Below are 16905 nucleotides of genomic sequence, written 5' to 3'. Positions count from 1 at the left end.
TCTGAAACAGTGTATCTGAAGATAAGTAATATTACCTTGGCTGATGTGATTTAGTTGGTTGGAGCATCGTCCCTTAAACCAATAGTTTTCAGGTTCGATATCTGGTCAGGGCACAAACCCAGGTTGAGTGTTTGATTCATGGTCAGGTTACATATGAGAAGGCAAGGAATTGATGTTTCTGTCCTACATTGTTGTTTCTTTCTCTCTTCCTCTCTCTAAAAGCAATGAAAAAAATTGTCCTTGGGTGAGGATAAAAAAAATAATAATATTGTGCTCTTCTACAGTAACAATTTGAATGTAATATAATACTTTAACCTGTTTTTTAAAAGTAATACATTTTGTTTTGCTTAAAAGTGACAGTTGTATGCCTAGGAAGTATGCATTTTCAAAAATAAGTACTAAAAAAAGTTATTTCCCTGTATAAAAGGGTTAGGGACAAAAAAAATGTTGGACATTTAAAAAACAACTTATTGTTAACTGTAGGGATTTAAATCTGGAGTTCCTCATTCGAGTACAGAACACATAAAATTATTTGAGTGACTATTTTCTCAGTTCCCCCAAAGGTGACACCCATCTTGTACCCTTTTGGAAACGTAGGGAGAAGTTAATTGCATATGCGGGTGCCTAAAGTATTAGGGCTTGATTCATTTGAGGAGCCCTTTGAGAAGGGCTGTGGTAAACTTTAATAAAGCTATAAATACACACACCAAAGACATCCAGTACATCCTGCTTTGCTGAGGAGTAGTGGCCTTTTCTTTCATATCATCATTGGCATTTCATTAGTGTCTAAAATTATTGCACTTATTTACCCTATCGACTATTATGGTACAGACAGATACTAGATCATAATGTTTAAATGTGCAGAGTCCAAAACCAGATCGCCAACTTTTGAATTTACTCTAACTAGCTGATTTCATCATCTCTTTGCAATGGAGACAATTATCAGAGGAGATCATGCTCTCAATCTCTTTCTTTAAATAAGCAAAGTTCAAATATGTTTACCTTCCCCATGCCTATGGGAAACCGGGGAAGCACCATTGTTCCCCTTCTGATTTAACCAAAGTAATTTACAGATATTTATATCTTTGAGAAAATAGACATTTAATGTTACTTGGCAACAAATACATTATTGGTTTTTTCAATTTTCTCCCATGATAGGAAAAGATGTGTGTACATGTATTTGCTCTTTTATTTCTGCAGGTTAAATTCTAGGGGGAACTTCTGGCCAATTTATAAACACATCTTAGATTTTAATTATTGTTGTTAAACTACCCTCCAGAAAGATTACACAAAGGGTATAGTTGACAGGAATCCTCACTTTTTCATATTTAACTTGGTTATAGTTTTGAGGGATTTTAGAGTAATAATGAAGTTCTTAATGTCATTGTTGCCAGGTCCATCCATTTATTTTTTTATTTTTTATTTTTTACTTTTTATTTTATTATTATTTTTTTGTGCTTTGCTGGTGCTTAAACCAGTTTTCTGTCTTGCAAGACCCGAGTCTGTGCAAAATCTTATCAGTTTCCTCAATTTAATCAGCAGCTCTTCGAGTATGCAGATTATAGGATTAAAGGCAAACTACGGAGATATAGAAGAGCTTTAAAAGTTTTATCTAGAACACCTGAATTTTTCTCTCAATATTCTCTACCTTCTTGTGTCTGTTACTTAATTACATAAATGCAATATCTGATGATAAATCAGATATAATATATATTACTTACTATAAATTACTTACTATAATATAAAGTAAGACAGAGTAAATCCCTTTTAGTAAAATAATCTAACACTGAAATTCTTTCTAATTATAGACATTTCATGGGTTCAGGTAAAACTTGAGAACAAAACAAATGATAATCAGAATTTTGTATAATTTGTCTTTTTTGTTACTGCTGTATCAACTTTGTCCTTTTAATTATACCATATTTCAAAACATTTTGAACTGTAGCACTTGGTGCATTTGGTTCTTAAAGTGAATAAGATCTAAAATCACTGCCAGAATGAGAATTTATTTTATTATCAAAAATAAAATGATCAGTAATTATTCTTTAGCAGAAGCAATAAACTGCTTCTTATTAGAACATATACCTGTGTGTCAAATAATTGAGAGACTGATTCTGAGATACCCTTGTTTTAATCTAGAATCTTAAACTTCATTTGACAGTTTCTTAGTGAGCAAATGTACATGTATGCTTGGTTTTTAAAGTTTTAATAAGATATTATCATGAATTTAAGACTTAATATATCCATGCTGTTCACTATATCAATTCCTTATACTATAGTTATAAATCATAAGTAGTTGAGTATTATAGGTAGTGGTTCAGTGGACATTTGATAAATCAATTGAATTTAAATTGCTGCATTTTATGAAAGGGCTATTCAGTAAAATGAAAAACTTGTATTTTAAATAAAACCAATTTAAATAGCTCTTAGAAAATGTCATTTTATTTTCTTGTTAAATTATCTAATTTATTTAACATTCCGGCCCAATAGCATAATTAATTTTGAATCTGTTCTCACAGACTTACATCGAAAAGTCAACAAAAAGATCCTTGCCACTTGTGTGAAGTGGCTATTTAACCATGAAATAAACTATTTTTATTGCTATTGCCCGTGGATATGTTCTTTCTGGCAGTGCCGTCCATATTTGGTGGCTCTGTGTGGAGAGCCAGGTGGTGCTGAAAAGCATCGCACAGTGAAGCGTGGATATATCGAGGTTTGACATTTGTCATCCCTTACTGCTGAAGGGAAGGGTAAAATCTGTTTTTCCATATGTTTATGCTTTTTTTTTCTTGCCTGAAGTTTTGTCCAGATGGTCTTATGAACATTGTTTACTTTAGGATGCTATCCCAGATGTTTTGAAAACTGATGGGAAATGTGGTACAGAGATAAATAAATCATTTACATGTTATCGTTTTAAAATGCTGTTTGTTCTATACGATTAAAATATTTATTTCTGGAAGTATTTCCCAAATGAATAATAAATGTATATAGTATATGTAATATATTTATTGGTAGATAATATAATCCATATAGTTTAGTTCTCCCTGTTTTTATGTTAATAAGCTAAAAAATGTCATGGCAACAATTAATAAGAATGTTAACTAAAGGAAATATTTTTGAAGAGTCATATTTGTTCAGGGTTGCATATACCCAAATCTGTAAGAATCTTGCCATATTTTCTTTCATGATTCTTCTCATTGTACATAAATCATTGAAAAGAAATTAGGTGGTAAAATAACAATGGCTTTATAATTAAAAGGTTATCATTATGACCTTCAGCAAATCACTTAACCTGTTGGAGAATTGAGTTTTGTAAATGTAAATCAGAGTAGCAACCTTGTGCCAAAAGGCAGAGTAATGCATTGATTTAATTACTCTTTCATCATACATCTCTTCCAAATCACTATGAAACCATGTAGTGGCTATGGCTGTAGTGAAACCTGCCAATTCTAGCCTTCGGTTGCAATCTCAGATATAATAGTGAAGAGGTGGACCGCTCTCATTTACAACCCCAGGCAGGATCACTAGGGGGCTTCTTGTTTGTGTAGTGTTTTTTAAGCACTGACCGTTTTTTTTCCCCCTCACTTGCTCGTACATTCACTTGCAGATTTGAACACTCTCTGGTTTTATCTTGTTTTCCCTTCTCTCCATGCCAGGTCTCTGCACTTCAGTGGCCATCTCCATTCATTGTACTAGCCTTTGCTCCAAAACTCTTGTATGGAGTTTAATTCTTGTCACCTATTGTAATATCTGGAAGACAGGGAAGAGATCTCTCTTGTACTTCACTATGCTAACTTGGAATTCTAGAGTAAGGAGTTAAAAACAACTCTTCAATATGTGGAAAACAGGCATACAATAACCACCCATAATATTTAAAGAATAAGCAAACAGGAGTAAAGGGGCAAAGCAGGTAATAGGGCTTATGATAAAATATTGTATCTTAGGATAAAAGAAAAGTTAAGACTTGAAAGAAAAACTTTTTCCTTGCAATCAGTTTGGTGAATGATAGAAACATTTTAGAAATCACCCACTCATTTTTCTCAATGAGATAAGATAGTTTCACGTTAAAAAGAAAAGCCAAGAAATTATGAGAATCATAAAGTCACTATAAAAGGCAAAACTCACATTAGCAATTCAGAAAATCCAATTAGGAATAAGAAATAAACTTGAGAAAAAAAGCTCAGTACAGAAAATGATTAAAGAGAAAAGAAAGAGCAGATAAACAATGGACATGAAGGCTAGTTCATGAAGATACGGATTCTGACGCAAATAAAAATTTCTGACAGGCTCTCTGGACAGTTTTTCACATCCATAGTGCTTACCATGCCAGGTACTTTGCAAATAGCCGCTCATTTAATCCTTATGAAAGTCTATGAGAAAATGTTAGTAATCTCACTTAATTGACACTGGAGCCCCATCTCTAGATGCCTTTGGGACGAGAGGTGAAATTCAAAGATGCCAAGTCAACCTTTCTTTGAACCAATAGCATGTGACTGACATCCGTCTGCCAGTACCCAAGACTAAAGCTCTTCTTCATGGTGTGTGTTTCTTGCTCCTGTCCTGAGACCAGAGCCACCTCCGTCCCTGTTTACCTCCCTTAATATTTTTGTAGAGAAGGCAGGGTGGGGACAGGATGTCTTATTTCTTCTTAAGTGCTCATCAGAGACATGGAAGGCTATTAAGTCTGTAAGTCTACTGTATTTACTGTTTAATCTCGTAGGTTTTCATTTGTACTGAACTTTTATAATGTATGTTCTCCCCAACGTCATACCTCTATGGAAGAAAGAACAGTCATAGGAGACATTCCCTAATCTCCATTAATCTGATTGGAGGGGCAAACTGCCAAACATTTAGAAGTTAATTAGCAGTACGAGGAAGCCATGTCGGTATTAAATGAACAAATTATGTAATATAATTCTAAAGAAATACATTATCTGGGGTTGAAAGGAACTGAATTTAAGAGAACATTTAGTTAAAACCAAAAAATTTGAGAACTTAGAAATTTCCTGTCAGCCTTCAAATAATAATGATTCAGAAAGTAATCTGTTAAATAGTTATAATTAGTCATGTTAGTTCATAAGTGCTAGGAATTGTTCTTTATTTTCATACTTTTATTAAATATGATACTATAATTTGCAAATTTGCATTAATTATACAAGTTAGTGAGCACAAAACATGCACTTACATACTGTATGCTTAGGTATTTTACCTTTTGTAGTATAGTTGTTAATTTTTTAACTTTTTGTCTGACAATTTCAAATGCAGAAATGTTGCAAGAATAATATTAAAAAATTGCCACTATACCATGATTTGCTTTTTTTTAAATTTTCAACTCAGTATCACTTTCATTTTGTTTAGTGAATGATAATCTATTAGTGACCTTCTTTATTTTGATATTCAAATTGCCCCATGTTGGACCAGTGGGAACCTATTAAAATGGCTCTTGTGTATTTTGGTATACTCATCACTTTTCTTTGAGCACTACCTTATTTTCTGGCACAATAATCATGTTATAGGCTCATTTTGCCTCTTTGCTGCCCCAGGTTAAGAATCAGCTTCTTATTCAAGGAGTCTACATCCCTTTTAGTAGGGAATGGTATTTAGGAATCATGTTCTGGATCTTTTGTACTTGTCTTTTTAATTTACTCTTTTACATTTAATTTTTTAATTCATCTGGAATTTATTCTGCATTGTGGTGTGGGGTACAAATATGTATATTAAAATGAATTAAAATTAATTGCTTTACCAGTACGATACAAAACTCAAGACATTTGTGTTTGTGTTCCTGCCCTTCAGGAATACTGATTCAGGAGAAACATCTTAATTTCAAAAAATTTATTTAAATTATATCAAATGATATATATTTAATTTTACATTTCATGTCAGTTATTTTTTTTCTAACTTAGGTACATTTTCCAAAATTATAAAACTTTGTGAAGAAAAATGTGAAACAGGTGAAAAAAAGAAGGGAAGAAAAGGCAGCTGTGTAACATCTGTAAAAGGAATTACAAATTTAGGAAATACTTGTTTTTTTAATGCAGTTATGCAGGTAAGAGCCATCAGAAAGCTTTATAAAATGCAAGGGATAATTTTAATTAATTTATTTTGTTTGCATACCTGTAAACTCTCAAATGACTCCTAAATGTTCATCTAGAAATTTGTTTTCTTTTTGTTTGTTTTAGGCTCTTTTTAGTCATTGTCATACACATATATAAAACTTTTTCTACAGTGCTTCTTAAATGTCTTCCCTCTATCATGGCTCTGTCAGTAATAGTGACATTTATTAAATGTAAAATATATTCAATTGAATTTTTTAACTTAAAAATATTTTGCTATGTTAGGCAAAATTTGAAACTTTGGGAGAGTAACTTATTCCATAAAATCAGGGGCATAGTATACCCTACTCGGCAGACTTTACTTTTGTTTTCTTTTAGAACTTGGCACAGTCTTACATTCTTAATGAACTATTGAATGAGATCAAAGAAAATGGTACAGAACTCAAGATTTTTCCTTCATCAGACGCTCAGCTGGTAAGATGAGCCACTGATATTGCTGAAATCTGTCTTTCCTGTTTCTTAGAACTATCAGTTGAGGTGGTAGTCAGAGGATTTGAGAAAATAATTCAATAGTATTTTGTGAAAATTAACAATCAGATTTAAAACTTCTAAAATCATAACTTTAAGATATTTCTTAAACGTATGGGTCAAACAATACAAAGATATTGAGATAGCTTTCAAACAGACATACCAGAAATTACAAGAAGAGTTTGACTTTTGTTGAGCAAAACTAAGACTCCTGTTTTGTAGTTAGCATTTGCTTAAATATGGCATTTTTGTTCTTTAAAGATAGATTTGATTTTAATATTGAGCATCTAAAGGTTTTTCTGAAGAATAATCTGGTCATAGATTAGGTTAATGAGGAGAAAAAGGAAAACCAGCATCTGACATTCAGAAGCTGGCCAGGTACCCACAGTTAGGCCATGCTATTCAAACAATCTCTCAGAATACCAACCCAGGCTAAGTTACTCTAAATCTGATAAAATGAGACAAAGCAAGCCCTCTTTCATGATTTTATCTAAACACACACAAAAAGCGGGTTACTGTACCACTTCGAAAATCCCCAACATCCTTTCTCTTGGCCAAAATGATCGAGTGCTGTTTCTTTACCAGTTATATATAGCTTTATCCTGATTCTCTCCTCCCCCTGCCCACAGATAAGATTTATTGAGATACCTAATTATAAAATTACCCTTACTTTCTGACAGTATCCAAGCTTAGACTCCCCACTGAATTACCCAATTCTTTCCAATACCCTCTTATTGAGACACCCCGTGGTCTGTGTTCTCTCTCAGTGCAACAAGTGCAATAGTAATCCCACCGTGTTCAACTGCAAGTGTGTTCCTGGTGGTCTTTGGCTGGAGAGCATTGACACTAGTAATAGTGATTTTAGTTAGAAATTGATTTGTGTTTTAGAGCAAGGAAGAGTGCATGTATAGTTCACAATCTGGCTTTCAAAAACACTTAACAGAAAAGAGTTCTAAAGCTTCTTAGCCCAATGTGGTAATCTTAGATTTTTTTCCTAAGAAGGCAGTTTAAGAGACAATATTGTATTTTTTTTGTTACTGAAAAAAAGACTATAAAGTCATTGCCTGTTCAGCCCCTTAAAATTTTTATGGTAGATCCCAATGTCCTTTTCTAAAATGATGTGAGATAGTGAAGACTATTTTACCAAGTGGAAGTTAATGCTTAGACATTTGAAAAGGTTTCCTATGAAATGAGATTGAATGTTAAATTTGACTATTCACATTTGGATCTATGTCTCCAGATTACTGTATGGCAATTAGATATTAGAGCTGATCAGTCTTAGGTTTTTTTAGGACATAGAGTTGACCTGAGTTATGGACTGTCAGTGTAGATCACTACTTTTTCAATAACCAATTTTACTTTGTCCTTTGCAATCCGTATGCTTTTTGTTTCTCTTTTTTTCACCATATTGTGCTGGCTTGAACCAGCAGTTAGTTATGTGTTGAATGAAGTGGTGAGAGCAGACATCTTTGCCTTAATCCCCAAATTCGGGCAGAAACATTCATTCAGTTTTTCCTATTATCAAGAATGAAGTAAACTGTAGGTTTTTCATAGGTGTTCTTCAGAAGGTTGAGGACATTCCCTTCTCTTCCTAGTTTTCTGAGAGTTTTATCATGGATAGATGTTGAATTTTGTCTGACGCTTTTTCTGCATCTGCTGAGGTTATCATATAGTCTTTCTTCTTTATGTTAATGTGGAAAATTACATTGACTGATTTCCAAACCTACCTAGTATTCATTCCTAGGACAAACCCCACTTAGTTATGATGTATTATTATTTTTATATAGTGCTGGATTTAACTTGTTAATATTTGTATGCATCTCAGCAGTGTGCTTACTTTAGAAAAACTTATTAAACTAAAACATAGAGAAATATACATCATAATTGTATAGATGATAGATTTTCACAAAGTGAATACACTGAACTGAAACTAACCAACACTTTTTACTAACCAGTATTGTTTTGCATTAGGCTTCTTTCTGTCAACATGTTTGTGAGATTCATTATTGCATCATTGCATTCTCGTCAGCAAACTTAGTTTTGTTTTCAAAATTAAACTGTGCCTTTAAAACTGAAGTTATTTACTGACTTATTCGAAAAATGTTTTACTTTGTCTAAATATACTTTATTTGGGAGTGCAGTGTACTATACCTTAGTGTTTGGGCTTTGAAACTGACTTAGATTTTATGTTTGGCCCTTGAGGTAACTTTCAATATACTTAACATGGCAGAAAGTACTTTTGATATGCAAAAGCTATGGAAAATCATAACCTGTTCTCTCCATGGTTTTAGCCAGATAGTAGATTTTTAAGGATAGTTGGTGTGAAATATACATGTAACATGTATTTCAGGAATACATGAAAGAGACAGCATATTTGATCATTTTCCTAGAAGATAACATACTAAAATATTTGAGGATTATATTTGGAATCTGCTTTTTATTCATTGTCCATAAGGAAAGGGAGGTTGCTGGTGAAATTTAATATTTTAGAAAAAAACTTGGTAGGAAAAAATTCGAAAATAAAGTATGTAGATTCTTCACACAATTTAAGCTACTTTTGTCAAGCTTTTGCCTGTTTCCTTTCAATGAGAGAGATGGTTTACCAATTTGGTGAGATAATTTCCCATTTCCTATTTCATAGTAAAGTATTTGGGGAAAAAAAGGGTCTGAAGTTTTGCTAATAAATATAATTTATGATCATTTTTAAAGGGGTACAAATATCAAGTAGATGGATAATTTTACTTCTAGGAGAGCACATTAAGGGACAGTTACAAGCAACTAAAGATTGGTGATTTCATTCTTAAGCTAATAGTTTTATTAAGTAAAGATTATGATAATACCTGTGTTTTTCAAGATAATTCCATTTTTTATTTTTATATATTTTATAAATGGGAGAATAAAATTTCTTAATATAGTTGAAGCAATTTAGTTGTCATTTAAATAAAATATACTGGATTTAATTTGGATTTTAAATAATAAATTACATATTTCTGACATGGAGTTGATCATGTTTTTAAAGGATCCATTAGTGGTAGAACTTTCAAGCCCTGGACCATTGACGTCAGCCTTGATCCTGTTTCTTCACAACATGAAGGAAACCGAAAAAGGACCACTTTCTCCTAAAGCTCTTTTCAATCAGCTTTGTCAGAAGTGGGTGCACCTACATTCTTAATATAAATAATCATAAGTTGCAAAATACTATTGTGTTTATACTTAATATGAGTAATTCCACTCTTACTGTAACATTGCTATTTTACTGAGACTACCAAGAGAAAGAATTAACATTAGTTACAGCTCTGTGCTTTATGAAAATTACATCTCGTAACACTCTGGAGAGGTGATTATTTATCCCAATTTTATCTGTAAGGAAACTGACATTCATAGAAGTTGAGCAGCTGACCTCATTTCACAGTGATGCAAATAGAGGTCTGTCAGGAGCCCATGAGGTACTACAACAAGGTAAGAAAAGTATAGAATTGTAAAATCTACAAGGAGCTGTAATAGATCATCTAACCTAGTTTCTTTCTTTTAAAAGATGAGCTTCGAGGCAGATGGAGTTTAACTGAATTTCTCAAGATATTCCAGTATGTTTAAAAACAAAATCTTTGAGTGCCTGAAAATAAGCAAATGCCATAAAGGTCCTGACTTAACTTTAGTGTACTTATTTGTTCCTTCATCTAGAAAATGAAGGGTTTCCTTTGTTGTCAGTACATGCTACAATCCAGGTGCCCAACCTATAGTGTATTAAAAATGGACCTTATCGTGGAGCTCATAAACTACTCAGTCCACAATTAACTAAAATATGTAGAAACAAAATTCTTTAAATATGAACTGGCATATTTGTATATCTACAACTTTTACTATTTCATTTTAATTTAAGTTTGTTATCTGTGCCATGGCATTATATTGTGTTTTATTATGTTTTATCTCACAGTATTGTGTCAATGTTAATTTCTTCTTTTTAAAAAAATCTATTGTGGAAAGAATACAGCATGAGCTCTACCCTCTTAGATATTTTTAAGTGTATAATGTATTATTGTTGACTATAGGTACCATGTTGTACCACAGATCTCTAGAACTTATTCATCTTTTTAAAACAAAATTTATTGATTGATCCCTTATAGAAAGAGAGGAAGAGATTGAGAGAGAGAGATACATAGAAAATGAGAGAGAAACAGACAGACAGACAGACAGACATCAGTTTGTTGTTCCACTCATCTAGGCATTCATTGGTTGATTCTTGTACATGCCCTGACTCAGGATCGAACCCATAATCTTGGTGTATCAGGGTGATGCTCTAACTAATTGAGCTACCCGGCCAGGGCTAGAGCTTATTCATCTTGCTTGACTGAAACTTTATGCCCATTGATTAGCAACTACTCATTTTCACCTCTCTCCAGCCCCTCACAACCACCGTTCCACTCTTTGATTCCGTGGATTTGACTATTTTAGATTCCTCATATAAGTGGAATCATGCAGTATTTGTCTTTCTGTGACTGACTTATTTCACTGACCATAATGTGCCATTATAAAATGTAATAAAAAATACAGTGATTATATTGCGTGTTTCATTTGCTTGACAAATGCTGTTTTCTCAAAGTCTGAAGAACAACAACAACAAAAATCCCTGAAAACTTTCAGAGACATGGGTGCCTTGTAGAGTTAGGAATTTTTTAAAAGATATTAGGTGCTTTAGAAATTTGTTTTTAGACACTATCCAAAATAACTTTATTTTATATCATTTTTTCTGACTTTATAAGGATTTATGATTTTTTAAAAATTATCATGAAATAGGTGCTCATAGATCATTCAGATGAGTATTGTGTTTTTTATTCTTTTTAAAAGTAATTATGTATATACAGACATAAAAAAATTGTCTGCAACTTGTTTGTTTTGCTTAATATATCTTGTACATCTTTCCATTTAGTACATGTGAATATAACTTACTTGATTTGACATATTTTAATACAGGGTAGGACAAAAGTAAGTTTACAGTTTTGAGTACACAAAGCAGTTTATTCTTGTATTACTGTTTATTAACTGTTGTATTATTTTCCATCTGGACAACTGTAAACCTACTTTTGCTCAACCTTGTGTGTATGTGTGAATGTGTATACATATACTCTATTGTACTTGTGAGAGTGCATTTGTAGGACAAATAGAATTACTGGGTGAAACATTATTTGAGAACATTTAAAAATTGCATTTTATTTTGCTTTATTATGTTTACTTTAACTACAATTAAATATTAAGAAAAGTGACTTTTTAAAAATCAAGTGAAGAGTTAAGTCAGATATATTGGGTCTAGTTTTGAACTCTGTTCTGTTACATTTATCTATCCTTACGCCGGTACTACAATGCCTTGATTACTGTAGCGTCATAGAAAGTCTTGGAATTTGTAGTGTGATTCCTCTAGCTTTCCTCATTTTTTTTTTAACTATTCTAGGTCCTTTACTTTTTTATATGAATTTTAGAATTACTTTCTCAATTAAATTGCATTGAATGTATATCAGTTTGGAGAGAATTAATGTTGAGTCTTCCAAGGCATTATTATGACACATCTTTTCAGTTATTTGGGTCCTTGATTTTTCTTATCAAAGTTTTGTGGTTTTCAACCTACAAATCCTGCACATACTTTGTTGGATTTATCTTAAGAATACTCTGTGGTGTGTCATGTACCTTAAAGAGTGCAATCAAATTCTTAACATAGAATGAAAATACAGTATACGATAGTATTTGGGTATGTTCTCAAGTATTGTCTTTTAATTTACTAATTCATCCTTCAACTGTGTAGTTTAACGTTTATCCTATCTTTTGTACTCTTATATGTGGTTTTATTGTCTTATTTCTAGTATTTTTAATTGGCTATCTTATTAATATCCGTTGTACATGTTCTTATTTCATTTTTGTAACGTTTCTTAATATCTAGGCTCTTATTGGCAGTTTTGCCTGTATGTTTTTGGACAGTCTCAACATATTTATTATAACATCTTTGGGACAGTTCTATAAAATTTATTTGTAGTGAAGTAAATTCATTTCATTGAAGTAATTCATTGTTGATTTTTTAAATATTATATTTCTTTATTTGTTTGACAATATCGCATTGTAGCCTCCTTCGGAGTAGATTTTTTTGTTTATAGTCCTCAAGCACCTTTGCTTCCCTTGCCAGCCTCCATGTCCTCTGCCCCTCCTTGCTTCCCCTCCACTCCCATCACCTCTCCTTCTTCCTACTTCGATCCTCACTGCCTAAAAATTTAAAATGTTAAGATAGCCTCATGCCTGCCCTACAGACTGGCCTTGGAGATCCAGGTCTCTTAATGGTTCACAGTTACCTGCCTGCTACTTTGGTTTTGGGGATGTGAGGAGAGCCTGTGGAAGGTCTGGGTCAGCTGCAGGTCCCTAGACTGTTCTGTTGTGGCCTCAGGCAACATCTGCCTAAAGGCTTCCTTTCAGGCTCTTGGGAAGACTAACCATCCTTAAACAAGAGCCTGGGGGTCCCTGTCTGATGTTAGTGCTTTTAGCTTTCTTCACCCTCAGGGCTGAGGCTATTCAGACCGCAGTCCATAAAATCTGTTCTGTTTTTTTGTCTTGTTTTTTAAATTCTATTTTCGCTTTGTGGGTCTTTTTTTTTCCTTAATATTGATTTTCACTTAAGCCCTTTTTTGTTTCCTCTTTTTATATTTGTTGTGTTTGAGTTGAGAGCATTTCTGGATAATGAATGGACTGATTCGTCTTCACCCAAAGGAAAATTTCTTTTTCTCGACAGTCTATTCCTGTTTTAAGTGTGTGCATATATTTTTCTCTTACAAGTTGAGGTTTTTAAAGTTCCCTCCTCTTTCCCACAGAAACACTTTTACTAAGGCACATTTCCTGTAACTGTATAGAGTTTCCCTTATTTTGAATGGGGTGGATCTTTTCATATATTTGGTGATTTTTCTTTTTTTTCATCCTTTAAGCTTGAAGGTCCCTTTTGGTATTGGTATCTCAGAATCTCCATTAGAGCTTCTCTAAGTCATCATATGATTTTCCCCCCATCCTAGGTAAGGGTAGAAAGAGAAGAATCCGGGCTTATTAAGTTTATTCAATGGTTTGGAAGACAATTAAGTGCTTTGTGCCTGGCTGAGATGGAGCTATAGGCAGAGTCTTGGTGGGGAAGCCCTTCTTTGGTCAGGACTGATGTCCTTCCTGTGTGTCTGCTTTGAAAGCCTTGCCTCCTCCTACCTGGCACTGGGCTGGTGAGGTGCTCTGAAGGATTCCCTTGCTTCCGCTGCAGTCTTCTTCGACTCCACTGACCTTTTCTGATACCTTCAGCATAAGTGTAGTGTTGTACAATTTCTGCCTTTCCTGGGTTCCAGCTATGGAAGCCCAAATAGGGTTGGAATTTGTATCTGTCTTGGTTTCTGTCCTTGTCTTTGATCTAGGAGATGGACACCCTACCACGTGTAGAAAGGGAAGCCCCCCTGGGGAGTAAATGAAAGTGTTCTTAACATCGTGCTGCTGTTTGCTGCTGCTTAGCAAGACTGAATAGTAGTAACTGAAATGATAGTTCCTATTAATTCAGGCTAGAGTCACTACTAGTTCAGATAGCTTTCTAGCACCAGAGTCTCACATTAATGCATTACTAGGATGACTGTTTATCCTGAGATAATGAGGCATAATGCTAAAGTACTGAACTTAAGAACCAGAAGACCTGGATTTATGTCAGTGGCACTCAGCTTGTTTTTAGTTTTCTCAAGTATAAAATGGAGTTCATAGTTCATGTTAATTATGAATTCCTTAATGGCACTGTTGTATATATCAAGTGAGTATGTTGTGTGCTGTACGATACCATAATGAAACCATTTTAAACTTGCTTGTACTACATAAAATATTCTTAGTATTTTGTGTTATGTTGACAAAATTTTTTCTTCATCTTAGATCACAGTACTTTCTAAATTTAGAACTTGTTTGCATTTAGGAAAAAATGTTCATTTAGCCTTAGAGCTTATTGCTGGGAATATTACTTTTTAAAGTTACTGAAATCAAGTATGCATTTATTGTGTGGATGTCTCTATGAATAGCACCTGATTTTTAAAATTAAGACACAGAAAGTCTGTCAAATCTTCAAAATAAATACATTCACAGAGACACCAGTTTATAGTTCTTTATTTTTATATAAATATCATTTGCTTTTCTTTTGGTTATTTTGAGGTAGAAATGTAATAACAGTGGCTTAGTTTTGAATACTGTTTTTTGCTTGCTCTGTGACCTTGCAAATTATTTAAATAATCCCTCTGAGCCCTTATGCAGAAACTGAAGAAAATAGTGAATCCCACCCTTGTTTGAGGATTGTGTGACTTTTACATATGTAAAACTTAATGTATGTGGTTGGTATGTAGTAGTTGCCTGATAAATGATAGTTATATTGTTCTCAATACGCTTAAGATCTCATCTTAATTGGAATAGTAATCACATTTTGTCTTTTGACTTAGTGGAAAAAGAAGTAAATTTAATCGTTAACTATGTTATTTCAAAGTGATTTTAAATATTACTAATATATTGTCGATGAGATGATCATTCTTTTTTTTCTTTCCTGTTTTGTTTTTAAATCACAGGGCCCCTCGATTTAAAAGTTTTCAACAACAGGACAGTCAGGAGCTTCTGCATTATCTGCTGGATGCCGTGAGGACAGAAGAAACAAAGGTCAGGTTTCTTTCTTTTTTTTTTTAAGGTTTTTATTTATTTATTTTTGGAGAAAGGGAAAGGGAGGGAGAAAGAGGGAGAGAAACATTGATGTGAGAGAGAAACATCAGGTGCCTCTCATATGTGCTCAGATGGAACTGAACCCACAACCCAGGCTTGTGCCCTGACCAGGAATGGAACTGGGATGATGCCCAACCAGCTGAACCACACTAGTCAGGGCAAAGGCCAGGTTTCTTTATCTTTATCACATATACCCTTTAAAAAGAGGATACAAACTGAAGGAATTAACTTCTACCGTAATTTTAATGTGCGGTTGAGAAGTCACTTAATTTTTTCTTAGTTATTCTATTTATTCTTCTCTCTTTTTTGACTTTTCTATAAGATTATTTTCTTTCACTCTCTCACAACCCCTATTATGCTTTATTAGTTAATGGCCTTTGGCTCTAAATCACAGAAACCAATTCAAACTAACTTAAATAAAGAAAAGGGATCTAAGAATCCAGGTGAAGGGGGATTTAGCTGGGATAGGAAGATTCTCAAGAATCCAGAAAGTGTTCTTATTTGCCTAGTTTTCTGGCTCTGTAGGTTTTCTTTACTCATCTCTCTGCAGACTGAATAGTTTCTCTGCTTCTCTGGCTGAGTGGTAGCCCATGACCACCATAGTTTGCATGCTGCAGTTGTACATACGTGAAAACAAAACTGGCTATTTGTGAATCCCAATTCTAAATTCCCAAGGGAGAGAAACTTCACTATCCCACATTACATTAGGGTGCAGTCAGGGATCAGGCACTGTGGCTGGGGGACTGGGGTCCCTGTGTCCTGGATCAGGGGATGTTTCTCAGGAAAGAAGGAATGGTTTATGGACTGGATGGATTCCCTAAACAGTGTTTATTGTAATCCAGTCTCTTAATTGATTGTTTGTTTGTTGACTTTAATATTAAACTAGTTAAATTCAACTTTTTTGTGGGGGCCCTGTACAAATAGGATACAATTTTTTTCAAAGAAAATTCAAGATACTATAGATGTCAAATACATAGAACATATCCTCCATTTCTCCCCTTTCTTATTCATAGCAGACATTGCTAATTATTCATAACAGTTCTGCTGAGTCTGGATTCTGTCTCAGCATCATTCTCAACATAGCACTGTAGGCAGTTCTTATCAATCATAATTGTCATAATGGGTGAAATGCTATTTCCCCTTCAAGGTGAATACACTTTTTAATCTATATATTAATATGTAGGAAATCAACCATGTGAAAATAAGCGCTCATGTGCTTGTGGTAGATGGTACTATGCTACTAGGCAGGGTGGACCCTCCTTTATTTATTTATTTATTTGTTCCTACTTTGTTTGAATTGTAACCTTACCATGTTTCTTTAGTCCTACTGAGCAGTTTTCAGTGAGGAGAGAGTTTGTTTCTTTGAAATTGTCTTAAAAATTAGTCTCTCCCCGATATTAGCAAACAGTGTACAGTCGTCCATCAGGATCTGCAAAGAATCAGTTCCAGAACCCCTCGAGGATGCCGAAATCCCCGGGTGCTCAAGTCCCTTATATGAAAGTATTTGTACATAACCACATACTTTCTGCACATTCTTCCACATACTTTAAATCGTCTGTGAAGATTACTTACAATACCT

The 16905-nt window shown here is 33.7% G+C and overlaps 1 protein-coding gene across 1 annotated transcript in view; it reads left to right on the top strand.

The window, feature by feature from the left end:
- Positions 1-16905, top strand: part of USP45 (ubiquitin specific peptidase 45) — a 62765-nt gene that overhangs the window by 17717 nt on the left and 28143 nt on the right. Inside the window, exons 6-9 of the mRNA XM_054569755.1 lie at positions 5907-6049; positions 6435-6530; positions 9604-9734; positions 15179-15266. Of these exons, the coding sequence (XP_054425730.1) occupies positions 5907-6049; positions 6435-6530; positions 9604-9734; positions 15179-15266 (458 nt within the window). The remainder of the gene's footprint in view (positions 1-5906; positions 6050-6434; positions 6531-9603; positions 9735-15178; positions 15267-16905) is intronic.

This window comes from Pteronotus mesoamericanus, unplaced genomic scaffold (genome assembly GCF_021234165.1).
Source record: "Pteronotus mesoamericanus isolate MK-2021 breed Mesoamerican mustached bat unplaced genomic scaffold, CSHL_Meso_final contig_20, whole genome shotgun sequence".
Lineage (NCBI taxonomy): Eukaryota > Metazoa > Chordata > Mammalia > Chiroptera > Mormoopidae > Pteronotus > Pteronotus mesoamericanus.
The sequence above is the reverse complement of the archived record's forward strand: the minus strand, read 5'-3'. Positions and strand labels throughout refer to the sequence as shown.